The 22,734-nt window shown below is 51.4% G+C and overlaps 2 protein-coding genes across 2 annotated transcripts; one reads left to right on the top strand and one right to left on the bottom strand.

Moving 5' to 3' along the window:
* Positions 1–1,832: 1,832 nt before the first annotated feature.
* Positions 1,833–3,129, bottom strand: Tspo2 (translocator protein 2). The gene is made up of 3 exons (XM_036167268.1): positions 2,957–3,129; positions 2,245–2,386; positions 1,833–2,024 (listed from the first exon to the last, which is right to left on the bottom strand). The coding sequence occupies exons 1-3, from the start codon at positions 3,127–3,129 to the stop codon at positions 1,848–1,850; spliced, it is 492 nt and encodes a 163-aa protein (XP_036023161.1). The 3' UTR covers positions 1,833–1,847.
* A 10,108-nt stretch (positions 3,130–13,237) lies between these two features.
* LOC118569298 (UNC5C-like protein) lies at positions 13,238–21,175 on the top strand. Its single transcript, XM_036167010.1, has 8 exons — positions 13,238–13,660; positions 14,163–14,463; positions 15,684–15,946; positions 16,612–16,713; positions 16,825–16,892; positions 17,742–17,842; positions 18,292–18,405; positions 20,953–21,175. Exons 1-8 carry the CDS (start codon positions 13,279–13,281, stop codon positions 21,173–21,175), a joined length of 1,554 nt encoding a protein of 517 aa, XP_036022903.1. The 5' UTR covers positions 13,238–13,278.
* The last annotated feature ends 1,559 nt before the right edge of the window (positions 21,176–22,734 follow it).

Genomic DNA, 22,734 nt, shown 5'->3' with positions numbered 1-22,734 from the left:
CCTCCTCCTCCTTCTTCTTCCTCTCCTTTTCTCCCCTAGGGTCTTTCATCATATCTTCTGCTAGGCTGGCTTGCAAGCTTCAGCCATGCTCCTGCCTCTACATGCCAGCACTGTGGTTACAGAATTGTGCTGCCACGCTTGGTTAGTCTGTGGGTGCCAGGGATCCAAACTCAGGTCCTCATGCTTTCACAGTTTACTAAATGAGCCATCTCCTCAGGCCTGAGAGCTGTGTTTTTGTATCAGCATCTTCAACATATGAGTTAGGGGTACATTTCACAGCTAAACCATGGGAGTCTGCCTCCAGGGACAGACTGCTAGCCACTGTACTCTACAGAGGAATCTGGCTCTCAGGGCCAGAGCTGGGCTAGAGTCCATGGCCATCAGGCATCAGGTCACTGGCCAGTGTGGGAAGCAAGGCCCTACATATAATAGTGGTTCATCATCTGGCTGCAGATTAGAATCAGAAGAAGTTTCTAGAAGTGTATAAACTCTCCTCTTTTTCATTCCATCCAAAGGCAAGGGTGGGATTGGGGTGGGGGCAGTGACATTTGATTTTCTTTTTTCAAAGTGTGACAATGTGTTCACTTACTGGTTCATTCAATCCATCAAAGGTATGTGAGTACCTACGCTGTCCCCTGTGGTTCCCTGCTCTGCAGAGACAAAGATGGTGGACCTCATGTCTGCTCTACCTGCTGAGCGGAACCTCCCTGGATAGAGGAAGGGGGATTGAGGTTCCTCTGCTGTGGGTGAGCTCTAGAAAGGTCAGTGTGTTCCCTTTCCAAGTGTTGCTGCTGCATGGCGCCTTTCCTTTAGATGTTTGCCTCCTTCCTGACAGTCCTCATTTTGTTTCAGATTCCAATTGAGCTCACAGAACCCCTGACTGCAGGAGTTAGGCTCTGAGAAGCGGTTTAAGACCAGAGCCCTAGATCTTCAGTGGGGTGTGTGTGTGTGTGTGTGTGTGTGTGTGTGTGTGTGTGTGTGTGTGTGTGTGTGTGTGTGAGAGAGAGAGAGAGAGAGAGAGAGAGAGAGAGAGAGAGAGAGAGAGCCTGCGCCACAGCAGCGCCTGTGTGGAAGTCAGAGGACAATCTGTGGCCTTTGGTTCCCTCCTGCCACGTGGGGCTTGGGATCCACCTCAGTTGTCAGGTGGTCTCAGACACCGACCTGCCGTCATCATGCAGACTCCTCAGTAGTCCGTTTCACTTAGTTTCCTTTTATGTACTGTTTCAAGAACTTTTTAAAAAAAATTTTGCTGTGTAGCCAAGGGTGACCTTGAATTCATTTCCTAATGCTGTTGGGGTTACAGGAGTATACCAACACTCTAGACTAAAGTTTCCGTTTTTATTTATTTGTTCATCTATTGTGTGTGTGTGTGTGTGTGTGTGTGTGTGTGTGTGTGTGTGTGTCTGTCACAGTGCTCATGTAGGGGTCAAAGGACAACTTTTGGGAGTCAGTTTTTCCCCTTCCCCGTGTGGTTCCCAGTGACAGAAATCAGGTTTCTATCTGTTTGGTGGCAAGGGCTTTACCTGCTGGCCCAGCATTCTGTTTTTGAGGTAAGCACCAAATGTTAAACCTGGCCTTGGGGAGGCCAGCATGTGCTCCCACATCCACTTCCATAGAAGAGGCTCCCACTCTGCAGCCCCGGACACTGGTATCCTTATCCACCTTCCATCACACCCTCAAAGTCAACAACGAGATTTTATTACGTGTCGGAAAGCCCCCCCCCCCTTATTTCTCTGATGTCTAAGGAGGGCGGCCACACTGGGTGTCGCTAGCTCCACAACTTCCCCTCCCACTTGCCACCCTCTCTTCTCTCCCGTACCCTGGGCCTCAGGTGCTCTTCTCCGATGCTAAGGCTGGTGCACTGGACACAAGCTGTCCCTCCACAGGCGGTAGGTGATGGCGGAGGTCACGGTGAGCCAGGCCAGGTAGGGCAGCAGGAGCAGAGCAGCTAGCTTGTTGATCGGCTGCCAGATAAGCACCAGGCTTGCCACCAGCCCATAGAGCAGCAACAGGTCCAAGAGGGCCTGGGCAGAAGGGTTGGGAGGATATAGTCATGCTGTGTCATGAGCCAGGACCCTCTGTCTTTCTACAGTATCCTGACCCAAGAAATCCCACCCCTGGGGGCACTGTGCACACTATAATAACCACACACATGTCGCTTGCTGGTCCCTGATATCAGCTGTCTAATGTGGGCCCTGTGGTTCATGTTCTCCTTCTCCCAGCATGGAACACCACATGACTTACCAGCCCAGGGTTGTCAGCTGTCAAGAAGAGCATCAAGAAGGTCCAGCTGAGGGTGAGCTGGAAAGTGTATAGGCCAAGGGGCAGTGCTAGGGGCCACCGGAAGCCCCCTCCCAGGTCCTTCCACACCAGGTAGGAGGCATAGCTGCAGAGAGAGGGTGTTCTGTAGGAACCAGGCCCTCTGGTATCAGGCCTCTTGGCTGTCAAGGAGTGCCCTGAGCCTGGCATGTGGGCAGGTGACTGCAAGTGTCATTTGAGGTACAAAGGAGGGGCTAGTGAGATCCAGAGGACACAAGTTTGGTTCCCAGCACCCTTGCCAGGGGTTCAGAACTTCCTGTATCCACAGCTCCAGCCTCCTTCAGGCCTCCATAGGTACCCACACACAGCATACACTCACACAAACACACACACAGGCAGACAGACACAGACATACATATTCACACATGTAAAATAAAGTAAATCTTGAGAGCCAAGGAGAGCTGGTGTGAGAACTGGGTGGGAGGAGTTGGGTGTGGTGGGGAGAAGGCTGAGTGGGTTGGAGAGGGGAAGCGGAGGGCTTTCTGGAATCTTAGGTATGTAGAGCACTTTTGTTTGTGGGGACCCCTACTCGAAGAGAAACAATGGGGTGCCACCCATTGGAGGCCGGTATTCAGCACAAGCTCACACACAGGGGGATTTGCTTCTACCCCTGGAGGTACCAAGGCCACACACTCACCCCATGACAGAGTAGATGGTCGCCCACACAAGCAATATGACCTTGTGGGGTGGGCACCAAGACAGCTTCCTCTCATCCTCACACCAACTGGATATCTGATGATGAGTGAACATCCAAATCAGGATGGGTCCCAGGAGGGGCACACCCACAAAGACAGGCCCTTGAAGCAGCATTCACCACAGAGAGGCAAAATCTGGGGAGGCAGAGAGCATGCTGGGATGAGCCTTCCTCTGTCCCTGTCCTGGGCCTTCAAACCTGAGGATTCCCTAGCCGTAGTTCCTCACTGGAGGTCCCCCTGCCTCAAGCCCTCTCCAGCCACCACCACCTTGCCGTTCTCTGGCATCCACGCCTTATGTTCCCCGCATTCTCCACTCCCTCAGCCATGGTGGAGCATGGCTCAGCATCCGTCTTTGCTTTGAGTCAAAGGCTTCCTTCTCTCTGGGGCCATCTGACTCCTGGAAGTCAGGACCAGGCTTGATCTTCATCTCCCACCACAGGCAGTGTCTGGCCAGGCAGATAGCCAGCCTGTAGGGTCTCAAGGACTGTGCCTCACTGAAACTTACAGTGGCATCCTGGAGGGAGGGGGATGCTTATGAGGCTTGCTCTTGAGGCACAAGGCTGGACTTAGCTGGGACCATTTCTTTGATTTTCTGTCAGTGCATTTTCTGAGGTGGATAGATGTTTGTCTGTATCTCCCCAGAAAAATCACATGTATTGAGTGTAGGAGCCAGGCATTGCTGTGCCCATTATAACCCCCAGTTGCTCCACTCATCTGTCCCCATCTTATCTCATTACACCAGACTGGCGCACTCAAGAGGCCCACCCAGGCTGCTCTGCCCAACGTCAGGCATGGCCAACGGATGCTGTGGGTCCCCTTCTCTGAAGCATTTCTTCTCACCTGTTCCTGGCGCCTCAGAGATGCCGTCTGCGCCTCCCCATTCCCATAGGTCTGGTCTGCAAGCACAGGTGTCCAGATTTCTTGTGGCTTGACTCCCAAGGACCCAACAGCCTGGTGTGTGATGAAAAAACATTGTTCTCATCTGCACGCTGCTGTCTTTGTGGCTGTTTTCATGAGGGCCAGTGTTTAGACCCTCCTCCACCAAGGCCCCGGTCAGTGTTAATCTTCCCACTTGCTCTTGCTATTTCAGCATCTAAGATCGATGGAATTTGACAGAAATTAAAATCTGGGGGCTGGAAAGATAGCTTAGCAGTTAAGAGCACTGACCTCTCTTCCAGAGGACCCAAGTTCAATTGCCAGTACCCACATGGCAACTCACAACTGTCTGTAACTCCAAGATCTGACACCCTCACACAGGGATACATGCACATAAAACATCAATGCACATAAAATAAAAAAAGTAATTAAAAAAATCTGATTGTTTTCATTGTCCTGGAGTGACCCACAGCTCTGCCCTTTCCTATGGGTCAAGGACAAGCTCTGGAGACTCCTAGACAGGGCTGAGCTTCATGCATGTACACAGTTTTTCTTTTGGTTCTCTCTGCTTCTCATGTCTACTTCCCGTCTCCCTGTCTCAGCTTTTTCTAGTTTTTAATCCAGGGCTGGAGGTCTCCCTCACTGACCACAGCCATCCTGTCTTCTGTTCCCAGGCCTCCCTCACTTACCTCAGGCACACACCTCCCAGGCCTGATGCCTGATCAGCTGTGATGTGTGCAGGGCAGAAGAGGGTGAGGGACTGGAGAGGGGTGGAGCTGGGCTCCTGCTGTTCTGCCTTTCTCAGATGGAGAGGGTAGTGACGTTGCTGGGGAGTCTGTGCTGCAGTTTGCCCGAGGGAGGGTTCCTGTCCACACACCCACACCCTGGTCTGTTTGAACTTGTGGTGTGTGTGTGTGTGTGTGTGTGTGTGTGTGTGTGTGTGTGTGTGTGTGATATTAGGGATTAAATGAACCCAGGGCTGCATGTCTGCTGTCAAGCACTCTACCACTGAGCTGCTCTGCTTTCTTCCTCTCCCTTTGCCCCTTGCCTCAGCTCCTTCTTGATACAGGGATCTTTGGAGGAGGCCCTCTTGATGGACTAGTTCAGAATCTGACATCTGATTCTGTAACAGCCCAGCCTGGAGCTAAAGTCCTACAGGTACCCATGGTCTCCATACCTGTGACCCAGCTCTGTGTCCCTGGGGATGATAAGGGCCCCCAGATTTCCCTAGAGCTCTTCTGGAACCACACTGTCTCCAAGTGGGGCGAGCACCAGCTTTGAAAATGAGTTCACGATCCATGAACACAGTCCCCACGACAGCCTCTTGGTTGGCCTGTTTCCACCTGGCTAGAAACTGGAGTTAGGCATGTCTTCCCAACCCCTAAGCACTTTGTGTCTCAGAGATGAAAGCAGCAAGCAGTAGAGGTGGGTGGGGAATCTGGGTAGGAGTGGCCTAGTGCTTCCTCCCAGCCACCCCGAAAAGGGACAGGGGAGAGTGTCCCCATCTGCTGGCAAGGCCCAGTCTTCTGTGTGACTCAGACAGCTTTGTGTAACAAAGACAGCTGCCTCTCTGTCTCCTGTCAGAGTTCTGAGCACCCTTCCTTGCGTCTCCTTCACGGGGGCTGGCTGCTCTCCAGGGGTCCCTGGTGAAACCCACCAGAGCTCCCAGTGGTCTGTTTGTCTCACTCTCCTGCCCAGGAGTGGAAGCAGAGGGGAGGGGGTTGCAGAGAAAGAGAGAGAGAGATGTGCGGCTGGAGAATAATGAACTAAAAGAGGAAAGAAAAGGAAGCTATTTCGATACATTCTTTTATGTGTGCATATAGGGACATGTGTGTGCAGGTGCACATGTGTGTATGTGGATGAGGGGTATGTTATGTGCACATGTGTGTGCAGGTGCACATATGTGTGTGTGTGTGGATGAGGGGTATGTTATGTACACATGTGTGGGCAGGTGCACGTGTGTGTGGATGAGGGGTATGTTATGTGCACATGTGTGTGCAGGTGCACGTGTGTGTGTGTGTGTGGATGAGGGGTATGTTATGTGCACATGTGTGTGCAGGTGCACATGTGTGTGTGTGGATGAGGGGTATGCTATGTACACATGTGTGTGCAGGTGCACGTGTGTGTATGTGGATGAGGGGTATGCTATGTACACATGTGTGTGCAGGTGCTCATGTGTGTGTGTGTATGAGGGGTATGTTATGTGCACATGGAGGCCAGAGGATGGCCTTCAGGGCTAGCTCTCTCAGCTGGGGTCCACTATTTTATTTTTATTTATTTTCTTTTGAGGCAGGCTCTTTCCCTGACCTGGAGCTGACCAAGTTGGCTGGGTTGGCTGGCCAGTTGGCCCAGAGTTCCATCTGCCTCACCTCCCCAGCTCTAGAGTGTCTTTTATGTGGATTCAAGCCTTTGAACTCAGGTTCTTGTGCTTGCAACATAAACACTGTACTGACCTCTTCCCAGCACAAGTCTGTCTGTGTCTGTCTGTCTGTCTGTCTGTCTCTCTCTCCCCCTCCCTCCCTCCCTTCCTTCCTTTCTCTCTTTTTAAAAAATTTGTATTTAGGGCCTGGAGAGACAATTCAGTGGTTTATAGAACTTGTGGTTCTTGCAGAGGACCTGAACTCAGTTCCCAGCACCCACATCAGGTTCCTCACAGCAGCCTGTAACTCCAGCTTCAGGGGATCTGATGCTCTCTTCTGGTCTCTGAAGACTCTTGTATCCAGGTGGCATGCACTCACATAGACACGTACATATAAATAAAACATGAAATAAAACAAAAACACATATAAAACACATTCACATAAATAAAAATGAAAAAATATTAAAATTGTTTTTTATTTTTGATTGATGCATGGTAACTACGTATTTATTGGGTATAATGCAAAGATGTCTTGATACATGGATACATTTTGTAATGATCAAATCAAAGTAATTAGCATATTAATTTCCTCAAACATTTATTATTGAAGTTGTGAGAACAGTCAAAATCCTGTTTTCTGACTATTTCAAAACGCATGGCACATTATTGTCGACTGTAGGCACACTGTTGTACTGCGGTCTCACAGAGCACCAGACTTTATTCTATCAAACTGCACTCCATCGACCAGCATCTCCCGCCCTCTGCTCCTCGCTCTTTCCGGACTTTCATAACTGTATTCCCATGTTTATTGCAGGGCTGTTCACAAAAGCCCAGATATGGAATTAGTGTAAGAGCCCAGTGGAAAGATGGCTGGGTACCCAAGAGGCAGTTAGCAGCACTCAGACGGGCGACTCCCTGCCTCTAGGGGCTTTCATCCTAGAGGCTCGCTCTTCTCCAGGGCCATGCTCTTCAGGGCCCAGAGCCTCCAGAGTGTCGGCACTACCTCCAGCTCGCCCCCAAGGGCAGTGTCCCACCAACTCTGAGGGGGTGCAGAGCAGGTATGTGAACCCTTCACACTGCACCTGTGTGATCTCCCCATGTAGGAAGGACTGAAAAGAGACTCTCGGTGCGCGCACGGGCTACACTGCTCACCCGGAAGTTTCTCTGAGCTGATCTCCCGCCCAGAAACCGTGGAAACAGCGGTTGTGTTTGAACAAGATTTCCTGGTGAGTTCTGTGTCAGTCTGACAACCTGTGGCAAAGGTTCCCTCCTCTTGATCGTACTAGACGCCGTTGGTAGGCGATGCAGCTCACCAGCAGAGGGCTCTGTGAAGAGGGGGCTTCTAGATGCAAGACCTGTACCAAAGCTGCCCTCCTTCCTCCTCCCTTCCAGACCTGCTGTGGGAAGTGTGCTGACTCCCAAGCCTCACCTGGACTTTGCCGGTAGACAAAGACACTCTCAGCCACCCCTCCTTAGCGTGACCGGGAGGCAGGACGCTGCCGGGAACTGGCAGGCCACACCTGCCTGGATTCCCCGCCCAAGACCACTTGTCTGCTGGCCTGGAGACAGGTCTGGCTGACCTATCTGTTTCTCAGAAAAGGAACTATTGCTTCTGGATGCACTAGCAGCTTCTGGGAGCAAGCTGACTTTAAGGTGAGTACCCCAGGGGCCGCTACAGGGGGATGGGCATGGCTAAGGGGCCCAGGGAAGAGCCAGGTCAGTTTAGCTAGTCTGTGCCTTGTGAGGACGCTCTGCATGGGCGAGGGAAAAAGGGCCAGTGCTGGCTGGTGTCAGGAGCTGGGGGATGATTCTGTGTTTGGTGGGAATGTGTACCGCGTTCATGAATGCTGGCCACGAATTGTGTGTGTGGCCTCATTCATTCTGTTGGTAGTTTTTGTTGTTTTCCTGGACTGTGCCTTGAACCCAGAAACTCAGGCTTGCAGACAAAGTAAGTGTTCCATCTCTGAGCTACATCTCCAGTCCACTTTCACTTTTTATTTTTGTTCGTTTGTTTGAGACAGGGTCTCCCTATGTAGCCCAGGCTGGCCTGGAGCTCACTACCAGGGTGACCTCAAACTCACAGAGATCGGTCTGCCTCTGCCTCTGCCTCCCAGGTGCTGAGATTAAAGGCATGCCCCCGCCCCATCCCCACAGTGCTGGATCCTTACTTTTTAAGACAGACTCTTACTGCATTGCCCAGGATGGCCTTGAACTCTCTGTATGCTCAGGACAACTTTGAATTCGTGACCCTGCTCCTTCAGCCTCCCGAGCAGCTGGGGTCACCAGCTTGTGCCGAGGAGCCTGGTTTATCAGGTGATATGGGGAGAAGTAGTGAGGTGGGGGGAGGGTTGAGTGTCTACAGGATCTGAACAGACAGACCTTTGCAGGAGGGTTCTGACCTTTGTCCTCAGGACAGGTGATGATAGTATCCTAGTGTCCCTTGTTTCGGGGAAGTGCTACCCAGAATGCTCTGGACTTGAGACAGACAAGTTGGAAGAGTCAGGATTGCAGAACAGTGAATTTGCAGTACTTCAGGCGACTCCCCTAAACTTTGGTTCCGTTTCCTTCTCGGGATCAGAGGTGGGGTGAAGGCCAAGGGAATCTGGAAGAGTGCTCAGGGGGCACCAGGCTTCAGCTAGGAGTTGAGCTGCTGCAGGCCAGAGAGATGAACAGGCCCCCTTGAGGCCCGGGGTGCTGTGGGAGTACTGTATACTGACTGTCCAGGTGGGGCCGCTGGGCAAGAGGACCTGGCCTGATGGGAGGGAGGGAGTTTGAATTCTGGTCTTTAGAGGCCCCAAGAAGGCTGTCACCTTCTCATTTCATTCTCAGCCATCCCTGCCCCTGGAACTTTGGCGGGCAGGGCATCACTCGCCATGGAACCCAGAGATGCCTTTATTCCTTTTTAGCTTCCTCTGGTTCCTCCCCCATCTACTTCCCCTCATTCCTTTTTTTACTTATTTATTTTTATTTTATGTGTATATAGTGTTTTGCCTGCATGTGTGGCTGTGCACCATGATCATGTAGTACCCACAGAGGCCGGAAGAGGGCATCTGATCATTTGGGACTGGAGTTCAGATGGTTGTGAACCCCATGTGGGTGCAGGACTCAAACTCAGGTCTTCTGAAAGTCAGCGTTCTTAACCACTGAGCCATCTCTAGTCCCTTCCTTTCTTCTCCTTCCCTCCCTCCCTCTCCCCTCTCTGCATCTCTTTCCCCTCTCTTCCCTCCTTCCCTCCCTCCCTCCCTCCCTCCCTTTGAGACAGAGTCTCAGTCTATGTCCTTAACCTTTCAACCTTCCTGCCCCAGCCTCCCAAGTGCTGTTATCACAGAGCAGAACCATCTTTCTCCACATTTGCTCCTTTTCCATCTGACTCCATTCTCAACGGAGAGACCTGGGAGCAAAGGAGAAGTGGGGTAAGCAGAGGGGGAGGGCGCTCTGTACATCACCTCTGCATGTCTTCAGTTCCTACTGAAGAATCCTCCCTCTGTTCCTGCAGCAAGCAGAAAACTCAGCTTCCTTACCCATGACACGGAGACGCGCGTGAGTCCGACACAAGTCAGGCCATTACTATGACAGTTTTGAGTAGCTGTGATATTATTAACAGTGAAAGCAGCAAGGGGTTCAGGAGGCTGAAGGGGAGCTTGCTTCCTTACCCAGCTCAGCTTTCTTCCTCCACTGCCTGATTCACAGTGGCCTTGCAGGTGGCCTGGCTAAAGAAGGTTGAGGCTCTGGCCTCAAGGTTGTGTTTCAAGATAAAGTGAACAGTGTCCCATCTCCTGTGCACAATTCAGGGAGGACACACGGGAAACAGGTCCCTCCCCGACCTTCAATGGCAGGGCCTGGGAAGGGAGTGAAGTCTTTGTAGGTCTTCAGGAGGGAAAGAAGTGTTGAAGCTTAGCTGCCACTGACTGCTGAGGAGGAGGGCGATTCTGGGAGCTTTTTCAGTTAGTGCAGAACTCATGAGTTATGGAGGCTTCCTTAGAAGGAGGACATCACGCCTTGAGGAATCCAGCTGTCAAGTGGAGGAATTGCATTCCCTCAGTAGCTCCTCCAGGGCTGAACAAGACATCTTCGCACTTTTGGAGCCTCCCATGGTGCCTGGTATGCAGCTGGAGATCGGAAAACACTCATTTGAGTGAGAACGCTGAGGGACAGCATCTAAGGAAGAGATAGATTGATGGTGGAGAGTCTGAATCAGTCAAGGGCTGAGGCATCATCAGGGCTGCAGGGAGCCACAGCCAGGGGCAGAATGAGCAGGAAATGGGGAGCTGGGCCCCACCAGCATGTGTGGGTGTTGGGAGTTAGCAGGACGGACTCAAGGAGGAAGTACAAGGGGGTGGAAGCAGATTCAGGGAAAGCTGACATGCATCCTGGAGGTTGCTAGAAAGTTCTGAATTTCTAATGGCTGCCGCTGCAAGGTGATCAGGTGAGCCCTCAGTGAGCATGTGCTTTTGGTCTGCCTCATTTCAGCCTCTCTGTAGGTCCCACTTTTTTTTCTTCTTCTTCCTCTTTTTCTCTCTATTTTTGCTTCCACTTTTAACTTTTGCTGATGACGTTGTTCTGGATGCTGCCTGGGAGCTACCTTGGGGCCTTTGTGGCAGAAGGAGGGGTATGAATAAACACACATTTGGATAGTGCTTTATCATCTCAGTTGCTTCTCACATGATCTCATGCCATCCTCCTTAAGAAATGCAAAGCCCCAGGACCCAACAACCCCCTCCCGACACACACAGACACAACCCCCAAGGACCAGGGACATGGCTTGCCTGATAGTGTGCTTCTTGTGTAAGCATGAGAACTGAGTTGGGTCCCCAGGACCCATGTGAAAATGTGGACGTAATGGCTTGCATTAATAATCTTGGCACCGAGGAGATAGAGATAGGTGGATACCTGGGTATCATTGGCTAGTCATCCAAGCCTGCTGGGTGAGCACCAAGTCCTAGTGAGAGACCCTGTCTCAAAACACAAAAAAAGAAACAAAACAAAGCAAAACAAACCAGCTCAAACCAAACCAACCAACCAACCAACCAAACAAACAAATAAACAAGGTGGGGGCTTGAGAGGTGGCTCAGTGGTTAAGAGCGCTTGCTACTCTTCCAGAAGATGGGAGTTTGGTTTCCAGCACCCATGTCAAGCAGCGCCCAACTGTCTTTAACTCTAGCTCCAGGGGAATCTGATGCCTCTGGTTTCTGTGGGAATTGTACTCACGTGCACGTACCTACACACACACACACACACACACACACACACACACACACACACCTTTATGTAATTTAAAATGATAAAAATAAATGTAAAAAAAAACCCAAAACAACCAAGGTAGATGGCTCCTGAAGAATGATATCCAAAGCAGCTTACACCAGACTTCCACATGTATGCACACCCACATACACAGACATGTACACATACAACTATAAATGCAAAGGACATGCTTGCTGTGAAAACTCCAAGCAATGCAGAGTCTGCCAGATTCATTCCTGTGTTCTCCAGTTGTGATTTTCTTTCTTTTCTTTTCTTTTTTTTCTTTTGGTTTTTCTAGACAGGGTTTCTCTGTGTAGCTTTGCGCCTTTCCTGGAACTGGCTTTGGAGACCAGGCTGGCCTCAAACTCATAGAGATCCACCTGCCTCTGCCTCCCAAGTGCTGGGATTAAAGGTGTGCGCCACCACCACCCGGCTCCAGTTGTGATTTTCAGTGGTGATTACTAGAACAGATCGGGAGTATATCCTTCCAGACTTCCACTAAGACACGAGTCATCACAGAACTGAGAGTGTAGATTATGGCCAGTCCCAGCCGAGCTGTGCCCCAAGTGCAAAGGGAAATAGTTCCCTAATGAGTTCATACCCACTGCCTGCCAAAATAATATTTCAAATGTGTTGGATTAAATACAAATATTATTATTTTAAAATATTTATTTTGGTATTCCTTATGGGTACGTATGTGTATGTCTGTGTGAGTGTATGCCTGTGGTGGGTTCCCACAGAAGCCAGAAGAGGGCGCTGCATCGCATGGAGCAGGAGTGACAGGCAGATGTGAGACACCCAACATGGATGCTGGGGTCTGAATCTCTGATCTGCAAGAGCAGTAGACACATTTAATCATTGAGCCATCTATTTCTCCAGCCCCACTATTACTTTGTAATGTGACCAATAAAATATGTCAAATTACATAATTGGCTTGTGTTTTTATGACATACCACTATTGAAGACACTTCTATAATTTACATTCTCTCTCTCTCTCTCTCTCTCTCTCTCTCTCTCTCTCTCTCTCTCAAACAGTATACTTTCTTCACTTGTTACTCACACTCAAACCCAGGGCCCTGTGCATTAGAGCACTCTGACCTCAGCCTATACATGGATTTTATATCAATGAGATTGGAGAGGCTTTTTTTTTTCCCTTACAGATTTTTTTTTTTTTTTTTTTATGAGTGCTCATAAAGATAAATTTTGTTTTTGAGATGCTATGTCTCCCAAGATGGCTTCCAGTTCAGGACCTTCCTGAGTGCTAGGATTGCAGGTGTGTATCTCTACTGACTCAAGAGAAGATATTTGGACAGAGGAGGATACTGAGGTGAATCAAGCCTATGACAATCCTAACGTGTGCGGTGATCGACATGGCTTTGAACTCACGTCCTCTACTCAGAATACAAGTTCTTTATGCACTTGTATTCACTTAGCTGTAATTAGGTTGTGAAGGACTGTGGGAAGCTCTTTATTTTTGAGACAATGTCTCCGTTTGTAGCTCAGGTTAGCCTTGAACTTCAAATCTTCCTGCCTCACAAGGGTTGGACTTATAGATGTGTGCCACCATTCCTAGCTCAGGAGGGTTCTTGTGTGTGTGTGTGTGTGTGTGTGTGTGTGTGTGTGTGTGCGCCTGCAGGGGGAAGGGGAACAAGTGGGAAGCATCCCTGTAGGTGATCGAAGCCTCAGCCTCTACAAATTAAAGACTTAGCTTAGCCCTTCTGTCTCTACCCACTTTCCCCCCAGGCCCTTGGCCTTGGCTGGTGCAGGGGTGCAGGAGTGACCAGGCCGATGAGCCCCCAGGAGAGTTCTGTCCACCCTTTCCAATTTCTCCTCTTGGTGGGGATCCCTGTGGCCAGCGCTTTCCTTCTGGTTCAGTGCCTTCGGCACTGTTCTCGGTGGCTGCCAGGGGCCTGCCAGAAGCCAGATGACCAGGAGGAAAGAGTGTCCCCGCCCACTCCGTCACCAGAGTGTGAGCTCCCACGGCAGAGCGCACCCTCCACACTGCCAGAGGTGGCTGCATTCTACCAGGAACTGCACACGCCCACCCGGGGCCAGACCATCACACGCCAGCTGATGCACAAACTACTGGTGTATTCTGCTCGAGAGGTGGATCACCGCGGCGGATGCCTGATGCTGCACAACACGGGCATTTCTCTGCTCATCCCACCAGGTAACCACTCCCGGCATCCTTCTTGGCGGAGTTTTTCAGGCAGCAAGGGAGGGTACCTACCCTGTTTTAGCTCCGCCCACAGATAACTTTGGAATTTGGAAAACTGTATTTATAGTTTAGCTTTTTTGGATTCCAAAGTTGGATTCTCCAAAGACACACATCTTTTGGGATAGCTTCTCTGCAGGTAGAAGTAAAATGCCTTGCTCTAAGACAGCCTGCTGTCAAAATTTCCTAACAAAGGAAGGAAGACTGTCGTGTGTAAAGTCATACAAATCCCCATACAAGTGGCTGTGGCTCTGGAAGGAAATGGGGGACTGCTTTAGAACTGAACCCTAAGTCAGCTCACGGTGGCCTTCCTCATTCCATAAGGCCTCTCAGTGTTCTGCTGGGCATCCTGGGTCCTGAGCTTTGGGCTCAGATTCCCTGCCCACTCTGCCTGGCATCCTTCCAGGGGCAGAACATCCCTACTTGCTAGACTAATCTCAGCCCTTTGTCTTTCCAGGTGCTGTGGCGGTGGGTCGCCAGGAGCGAGTGTCCTTGGTTCTGGTGTGGGACCTGACAGATGGCCCATCATTGTCTCACAGACAGGCACTAGTGAGTCCTGTGGTGGCATGTGGCCCTCATGGGGTCTCTTTCCTGAAGCCTTGCACCCTCACATTCAAGCACTGTGCCCAGCAGGCCAGTCAGGCCTGTGCCTACAGCAGCAACACTTCCCTGTTGGATGCCAAGCACTGGAGGCCTCTGGGTCGGCCGGGTGCTTATACCTCCCGGGATGAGTGTCGTATCCTGCTCTCTCACTTCAGGTAGGCCTCGACCTTGGCCTGTCCTCCTGCTCCGTGCCTCTCTCTGGCACTGTCTTTTCCCTCTGTCTAGCTCCTCATCTTTGTGTTAGAACTGCCTGCCCCATTATTCATCTAGGATCCTTTGACAGTCTGTTAGGACCTTTGTGTGCCTCTCTGGGCCTGCTGTTCTAATGCCCACGGTATTCCCTTCTGTCATTGGAACCCCATCTGAGACGTTGATGTCTCTGCCTGTCTGAAGGCAGCTGGTTCAGCTCATCCCTTTGTCTAGCAGCCATGTCCAACCCACAGTCCACAGGCCCCACATGGCCCAAATAGCCAAGAACAAGGACCAACACACAGCTGTAGACTTGCTTAAAACATATTGAGATTTTTTTTTTTGTAACCTAATTGCATGGTTCTTGAGTGTGACTGTGGATGAATCTTTGTGCCCCGGTGTCAAAAGGTTGGACACACTTGCAGTGAGTGTGTCCCATCTCCACATCCATCTTTTCTAGCTGCCTCCCTCTACCCTGTGCTGTACTCCAGCACTGCCTCTGAACTCTTCAGGAAGGGCTCCCGTCATGCCTGTTCTCCATCCCTTAGGGTCTTAGGTCCTCTGCTTCCCAGTTTTCTTGTCATCCACTGACCCCCAGGAGGACCATGTGCAGGACCCCCTTCAAATCTTGGGGACCCGGTGATTAGTCTCCGCTGCCAGGTAATACACACTGGCGCGCCTCTCCAGCAGGTAGCAGTCACCATTTTAGTCACTTTCTCACTGCTGTGACAGGCGCTGACAGAGGAAGGGACCACTTGGGCTCACATTTCAAGGGTACAGTTAGTCACAGAGGCAGGCGCTTGAGGCAGCTGGTCATACTGCTCTTCAGTCAAGCAGTGGAGAAAGAGACGGCTGTTGCTGCATTTGTCTTTCCCTCAGTCCAGACCCCCATACCCCTGTCAGGGTGGGTCTTCCCACTTCAGTAATGTGCCCAGAGATTTGTGTCCATGGTGATTCAGATCCTGTCCAGTTGACAGTGTTAACATCACAGGCATCACGGCCCATTCACTTCCTGGCCCTTTCTTTAAGGCACTCCGTCTCTTACCGGGTCCTCCTCCTTTGCCTATTTGGAGTGCTCTCCTCACCCACTTAGAGACCCCGTAGTGACAGGGACTGGTGGTAGGCACCTCGGGATCCTGCCTTTTTGGTGCTTATGCATGGGTGTCTGTCGCCATCTCCTCCACAGCCTCTACACCTGTGTTCTGGAGGCACCCCTGGGCCAGACAGCCCGCAAGTGGCTGCAGTTGGCAGTGTTCTGCTCCCCACTGGTGCCGGGGCAGACCCACCTGCAGCTGCGTGTCTATTTCCTGAACAATACCCCCTGCGCCCTGCAGTGGGCTATCACCAATGAACAGCCCCATGGCGGACGCATGCGTGGGCCCTGCCAGCTCTTCGACTTCACTGGGGCCAGAGCAGACCAGTGCCTGAAGCTCCAGTATATCTCTGAGGGTGAGGTGGGCCCCGGAGGGTGGAGGACAGAAAGCTCCATGAGAAGGAGGGTTCAGGGCTCCTTGCTGGCCTTCCAGGAAATCCAGAAACCCCAAGTTTATTTCTTGGACCTGGGTTCCCAGCAGCCTTGAGAGGACCTTCTGGCTTTGTTCATGTTCCTCTGTCTCCCACTCGGCCCCTGCCAGCCATCCTGGAATGGAAGGATGAGAGGTGGGAGGCTGGAAGCGAGAGGAACCTCAGATTGGGAATTGTGTTCTGCGTTTATCTGCCTGCCAGGCCCCTTCTTAAGGCTAGGGCACTGACAGTATTTCTGGAATCGTCTGTGTGGTTGTGGGTTGTGGACAGAAACATTAATGGGGAATACACCTGCTTTAAGAGGTGGGGGTAGAGGAAAGGAGGCTGATGAAGGGCTCTCTCTCTCTCTCTCTCTCTCTCTCTCTCTCTCTCTCTCTCTCTGTTTGTGTGTGTGTGTGTGTGTGTGTGTGTGTGTGTGTGTGTTACAGAAACACAAGCATAGAAACCAGGCCAGTTTGAGGTGCCCACTCAAGCTCCTGTGTCTCCATTGGCTTGAGACCCTTTTGCCATCCTGACACCTCTCCACAACCTCTGAACCACTTGCAGAAGGCCTTGCACTCTAAGGACTTCCGCTTCTGTCCTCTCTCCAGGCTGGGAAAACGTGGATGACAGTAGTCGCCAGCTGGTTCCCCATCTTCATATCTGGCATGGAAAGTGTCCCTTCCGTTCCTTCTGCTTCCGGAGAAAGGCAGGTAAGCCCTGCACACTTCCTGCTCTCCCTCCCAGCCACCCTATTCTACAGCCCCATCCTCTGCTCCTCCCTGAGTCCTTTCCTGGCTCACCCATTTTGCTTCTCTTTGTAGCCAATGAGAATAAAGACTGCTCATCATTGACCAATGAGATCATTGTCACCATGCATACCTTCCAGGATGTGAGTTGTGCAGAGGCATAGAGGGAGGGCAAGACCTGAGGAAAGTCTGGGCCAGGGAGCTGGGTCCAGTTCACAGTGATCAGGGATCTGATTACAAAACAAAGTTCTAAAGAGAGCATTTGCCATGAACTACCATGCCAGATCTTTAGGGGACTTAGACTGGCTGGCCCCAAGTTATCCTCCATCCCTGCACCCTTTTTATGGATGGATAGATGGATGCATCAGAAAGTTAAACGATTCAAATCTACATTATCTCTTTCTCCCAGCTCAGGACAGCTAGGGCATCTGGAAGACCTGGCCTCCTCCAAGGTGACTGTCCCCATCTATCTTCAATGGGGATGACTAGGAAGCCGGTCTTGAACAAGTGGAAAGGGTTAGCTATCTCTCCCTCCCTCCCACAGCCACAGGAAAGAGACAAACATGTCAGATTTGAGAGTCTTTGGAAAACCAAAGTAGCATCTTGCAGGAAGGGGGAATCTCGCAAGATGTAAGGGGGCATCTCGCAGGATGGAAGGGGGCAGGCAGCACACACTGTCATTTGGGGAGGGCAGTTGGAGGTCACTGTCTGGGTTATTGGGTGGTGTCCTGTGTCTTGCTGGTGCCTTCTGCTAGCTTAGGATGCACCCTGTGTGGTTTTTATCATTCTTAGGGGCAAATCTAAGGCTGACTGTGGGGTTCTGGAGTCTGGAGGCAGAGGGTCCATGGTACTGGGTGGGGTGGGGGCTGTATCTTCTGGTGACAGGCCTGCGACAGGTAGAAGGTGGAGTCACAAGGAATACAGTGGGGCCCCTTGGGGGAGGAGTTTCTCATGACCCCTGCGTGTGTTCCCTGTCCCTGTTGGTGATCCAGGGCTTAGAAACCAAGTACATGGAGATCCTCAGATTCCAGGCGTCAGAGGAAGAGTCCTGGGCAGCACCGCCTCCTGTCTCTCAGACACCCCCGTGCAATAGGTGAGGTGAAGGTGGTTTGGCTGTTGTCTGGGGCTGTTTGTCAATCCTGCCTCAGCACCCCCAGCAGGTAAAGACACTGGAGAATGACCCAGTCTCTTTGTGTGTGCGTGTGCGTGTGTGTGTGTGTTCATGCATATGAGTGTGTGCAAGCACATGTGTGCATGCACAGGAGGTCAGCGGTGAACCTTGGGTACTGTTCCTCAGAAGCCATCATCCTATTTTTGAGATAAAGTCTCTCATTGGAACCTTGGAGCTCTAGATGGCCAGCAAGTCCCAGGAATCTGCCTGTCTCCCTCTAGGGTCACACATGCATGCCACCACACTGGCTTCTTTATGTGGGTGCTGGTTATTGAACTCAGGACCTCATGATTGTGTGGCCACAGACTGAGCTGTCAGCCAGCCTTTGGTTTCTGGCCTTCCTTTGGTTTACACCGTGTTCCCTGCCTCAGGCTGCCTCCAGAGCTCTTTGAGCAGCTGCAGATGTTATTGGAGCCCAACAGCATCACTGGGAATGACTGGCGCAGACTGGCCTCCCACCTGGGGCTCTGTGGCATGAAAATCCGGTAAGCAACAGGAGAGCTGTAGTGGAAATCCAAGGTGGCCTGGGCTGGGGGACTTCAGGACATCCTGGGAACTGGGCCACAGACAAGGTGACTTGAGAGTTACTGAAGGCAACTCCCCACCTGAGTCCCTTTGGAAGGACAACTCTTTCTACATCCTTAACCTCCAGAGTAACTGTCACCAGACACTCGGGTCCATAAACGGCCACCTGCCTTCCCTGTGTTTCCAAAGAAATTGGAAAATGGAATTGATAAAAATAGATTTACTTCCAGATTAGTCAAACGTGGGAGAGAGACTTGTCACTGACTTACAGTTTAGTCATGAGACAAAGGCTGGAAGATGGCTAGACCGGTTATGGGACCGGCTCTGTCTCTCAGGGACTGGGGAAAGTGACTTGTCCCCGGGTTGTCCCCAGAGTCTCAGTTCTTTATACCAGAGACAGTTTTATTTTAATTATTGTTCAAGTCAAGGACTGAAGAAAATGGGGGCAGGCATTAGGATTCCAACTGTTGAAGAAAGTCTCAGGGGTTGCTTGGGGCGGTGGTGTAACACCCCCCCCCCCACCTCCCCACCTCCACCTCTTGTGTCTGAGCCTGGCCAAGCTCATGGTTCCAGGTCATTCCTTGGGTAGGCAGAGAGTGGAAGCCTTTGTGTGTTCTCTCTGGAAGTCAGCTTCAAGTTCACACCCCTGTGTGTCCGTGAAAAAAAAAGCAGTGACGGTGTCACAGTTGAAGAGAGGGGCACCAGTGCCTCAGCAGAATTTAGAATACCTTGCTCTCTCCCCAGGACTCCAAGCCCATTCTTTCAGCCCGAGATCTGTTGTAGGCTGTCTGTCTGTCTCATAGTAGGTGTGCAATAAATATTTCACAGGGAATGATACGAGTCACTGGTACTAGTGAGCGCTCACCACACTGTGGCCCAAGGCACGAAAAGCAGATTATAGGATGATGTGTGTACAACATATAGCTGGAAGCCTGCCGCTTGTTAGCGCATAAGTGTTAGCAATCACGGTGGTAACGCAGCCGGGGCTCCTGCCAAGGAGCTCACAAAGGGGTTGGCAGAAGAACGGTTCTGTGCAGGTCCTAGAGTCCAGGCTTGGAGGCCCTCGTCAGGGATGAGCTAGAGCCGGACCGTGGAAGCAGAACTGATTTAGGCAATTGTCAAGTGCCTGTCTACATGCCACTAAGCACTGGGACACAAGAGTGAAATATGTTTTCACATCCTAGGAGCACAAATGATATATAGCAAGGGCTTTTGGGAATGTGAGAATAACAGCAAGCTTTCCGTGTGTCCTCTTGTGTGCATTCAGGATTATGGAACACTGAAAAGAGACTCAACAGCTGAAGCTAGGATAGCTGAGTACAGCCAGAGGGCCGCAGAACCAACCGAGAGTCAGAAAGGGCATCAGAGAGGAGACTGTGGGAAGTCACTCCAGTTGTGGGGAGCAGCTGAGGTGCAGGGGACAGGATACGCACAGTGACAAGTCAGAGAAAAAAGGGCATCACAAGGTGGTGGAGGAGTGAGGCAGTCAGGAGCTGTAGATTGCAAAAGAGACTCTAGAAGGTTCCTGAACAATAGAGGGTCATCATAGGAACTAGGAATGTGATACAACATAAAATCATAAGCATACTCAAAGCATGGAATTTTCTTTCTTTCTTTTTTTTTTAAATTGCATGGTCCTCAAGTGTGAAATTTGTAGGTAACGCCTGTCTCGGTTTGTTTTTCTACTGCTGTAATAAAACGCCATGGCCAAGCTGGGCGGTGGTGGCACATGCCTTTAATCCCAGTGCTCGGGAGACAGAGCTAGGCGGATCTCTGAGTTCGAGGCCAGCCTGGTCTACAGAGCAAGTTCCAGGACAGGCACCAAAACTACACAGAGAAACCCTGTCTCAAAAAACCAAACCAAACCAAACCAAAACCCCACCACAGCCTAAAGCAACTTGGGTAGGGAAGGGTTTCTTTGCTTATTCATGACAGTCCATCCTGAAGGAAAGTCAGGGCAGGAACTCAAGACAGGAACCTGGGGGCAGGAGGGCAGGAGGGCAGGAGGGCAGGAGGGCAGGAGGGCAGGAGGGCAGGAGGGCAGGAGGGCAGGAACTGATGCAGAGGCCATGGAGGAATGCTGCTCACTGCCTTGCCCCCATGGCTTGCCCAAGCCTCTTTATTGTACCACCCAGGACCATCTGCCCAGGGATGGCATCACCCATAGTGGGCTGGACCCTCTCATATCAATCATTAATCAAGAAAATGCCCCCAAAGACTTGCCTATGAGCAATCTGCTGGGGGCATTTTCTCAGCTGAAGTTTCCTCCTCAGGATGACTGGATGACTGTAGCTGGTGTCCAGTTGACAACAAAGCTAACTAGGACAACGTTGTCACAATGTCAAACAGTTGGACATTTCAGAGTCTGTCTTGTGCAAGATTTCACCTTAGTAAGAGGAACCTGAGGCACAAGGGGAGCAGAGCACAGGGGTGTGGTGCAGGGTGGGGCTGGTAATGCTCTCGAGCTTCCCTGCTTTCCTCTCACTGGCCCGGTCCCTTGGAGACAGGTTCTTGTCCTGCCAGCGCAGCCCCGCTGCGGCCATCCTGGAGCTGTTTGAGGAACAGAATGGCAGCCTGCAGGAGCTTCACTACCTCATGACCTCCATGGAGCGGTTGGACTGCGCCTCGGCCATCCAGAACTACCTGAACAGAACCCCCCGGGGCAGCCCTGCCACCATGCACGGAGGCACCTGGGAGAACGATGGCTTAGAGCTGGATGAGAAACTCTAAGCACGCCCCGTGGGGCCTCGCGGGGTCCTGCCGTAGGCCTAGCCATGCATATGAGCTCAGGGTCAATGCCGCAGACGCGGGTGGACCGAACTGCCTCCCCGAGTGAGGCCAGACAGCCTTGCCATCAGCCCTGGATCAGGACTGCTCTCCATCCGGTCGGCCAACTTTGTCCTGAGTGCAGGTTCCCTCCTGGCCAGTAGGGGGCGCGAGAGTCTGGGAGATGACCACAGCCCAGCCAGCTTCCAAAATACCGTTTAATTTTCTCGTGGACGGCCAGGTGGCCCTGCGGGCACACTGAGGTGAAGACGGCTCGGTCCACCAGTCTTCAAGGAGCACCGAGTCTCAGTCTCAGCACCAAGCTGGAATCATGGGGAACGTCGGCTTCTTTGAACTTGCCCTGGGGAGTCTGTTCTGGAGATGCACCCACCACCAGCTGAGAGCAACATTCTAGAAAGCACCTCCCTCTGGGTAGGGGATGCGGTGGGCGTGGAGCTGTGGTAGCTTTGAGTTGAGAAGGGAGGGCGCGGAGATGGGCCGGAGCAAAGAGAGGTCTCCAGAGAGAACCTTGGGAGAGATCTTTGGATGGAGCTCGGGGAATAGGGTGGGTACAGGGAGCTGAAGCAAGAATGGGTGTTGAGCTGATTAATGAGCTCACCTGATGGCTGTGAGGGAGGGTGGCAGCGGGTTCAAGGCCAGATCTAGAGACATACTAGGGCAGTCTACCCTACTGTCCTTCGGCTCCTGTCCCTTCCCATGAAGTTCACAGCTGTCTTCCTCCTCTGCCTGTCTCTCTCACCCACACATGAAGTGGAGAAGCCCTCAGGACGACATTCTTTCCAGCCCATGTCTTTCCACCCTCAGCTGAGAGTTTAAGTCTCTGGCTCCTCACCCTGCAGTTACCCCTTTCAGAGGCAGCCTGTCATTCTGTGGCTCAGGTCTTCACATGCTTTGTCTCTATCCAGTTATGGAACCCCCCCCCCAATCTTTGTGTGTTCCTTTCTTTCTTGAAACAATCCCCAGTCACTCCCTCAGGTGAGTGTCTCCAAACTAATGCCATGCATCAAGGCCCCAATTATTCCAGGAGTGAATGAGTAGAGATTTCTCCCCACAGATCAAGATCTCCCTTAGGGTCAGGTAGTAGAAACTAGAGATTAAAGGACACTCCACCCAGTCAACAGTTCCAGCTATTAATACTCTTGCTTACCAATAGTTTCGTTAATTTGTCCAAAGGCACACAATCTGTCTGGAAGTACTAACAATTCACTTCCCTATCTGAGTAAACTATTGGTACTTTTTTAATGGCGTGAGCAATATTAACTAGTAAAACATGAAAATACCTTTCCTCATATCTATGTTTTGCCAAGACTGATAAATTTGGATATAGGTGTGACTTTTAATACATTTTTAAATTTCCAATGATGCAGAGGGGTGTGTATATGTGAGTGCAGGTGGCAGCGGAGGGCAGCGGGAGGCCGTTGGCTCCCCCAGAGCTGGAGTTATAGGAGGTTGTGAGCCACCTGACCACAGTGCTGGGAACTGACCTCTGGTACTCTGCAAGG

Source organism: Onychomys torridus, chromosome 18, assembly GCF_903995425.1.
Source record: "Onychomys torridus chromosome 18, mOncTor1.1, whole genome shotgun sequence".
NCBI classification, from domain to species: domain Eukaryota; kingdom Metazoa; phylum Chordata; class Mammalia; order Rodentia; family Cricetidae; genus Onychomys; species Onychomys torridus.
This window is presented reverse-complemented; position numbering and strand designations above follow the sequence as displayed.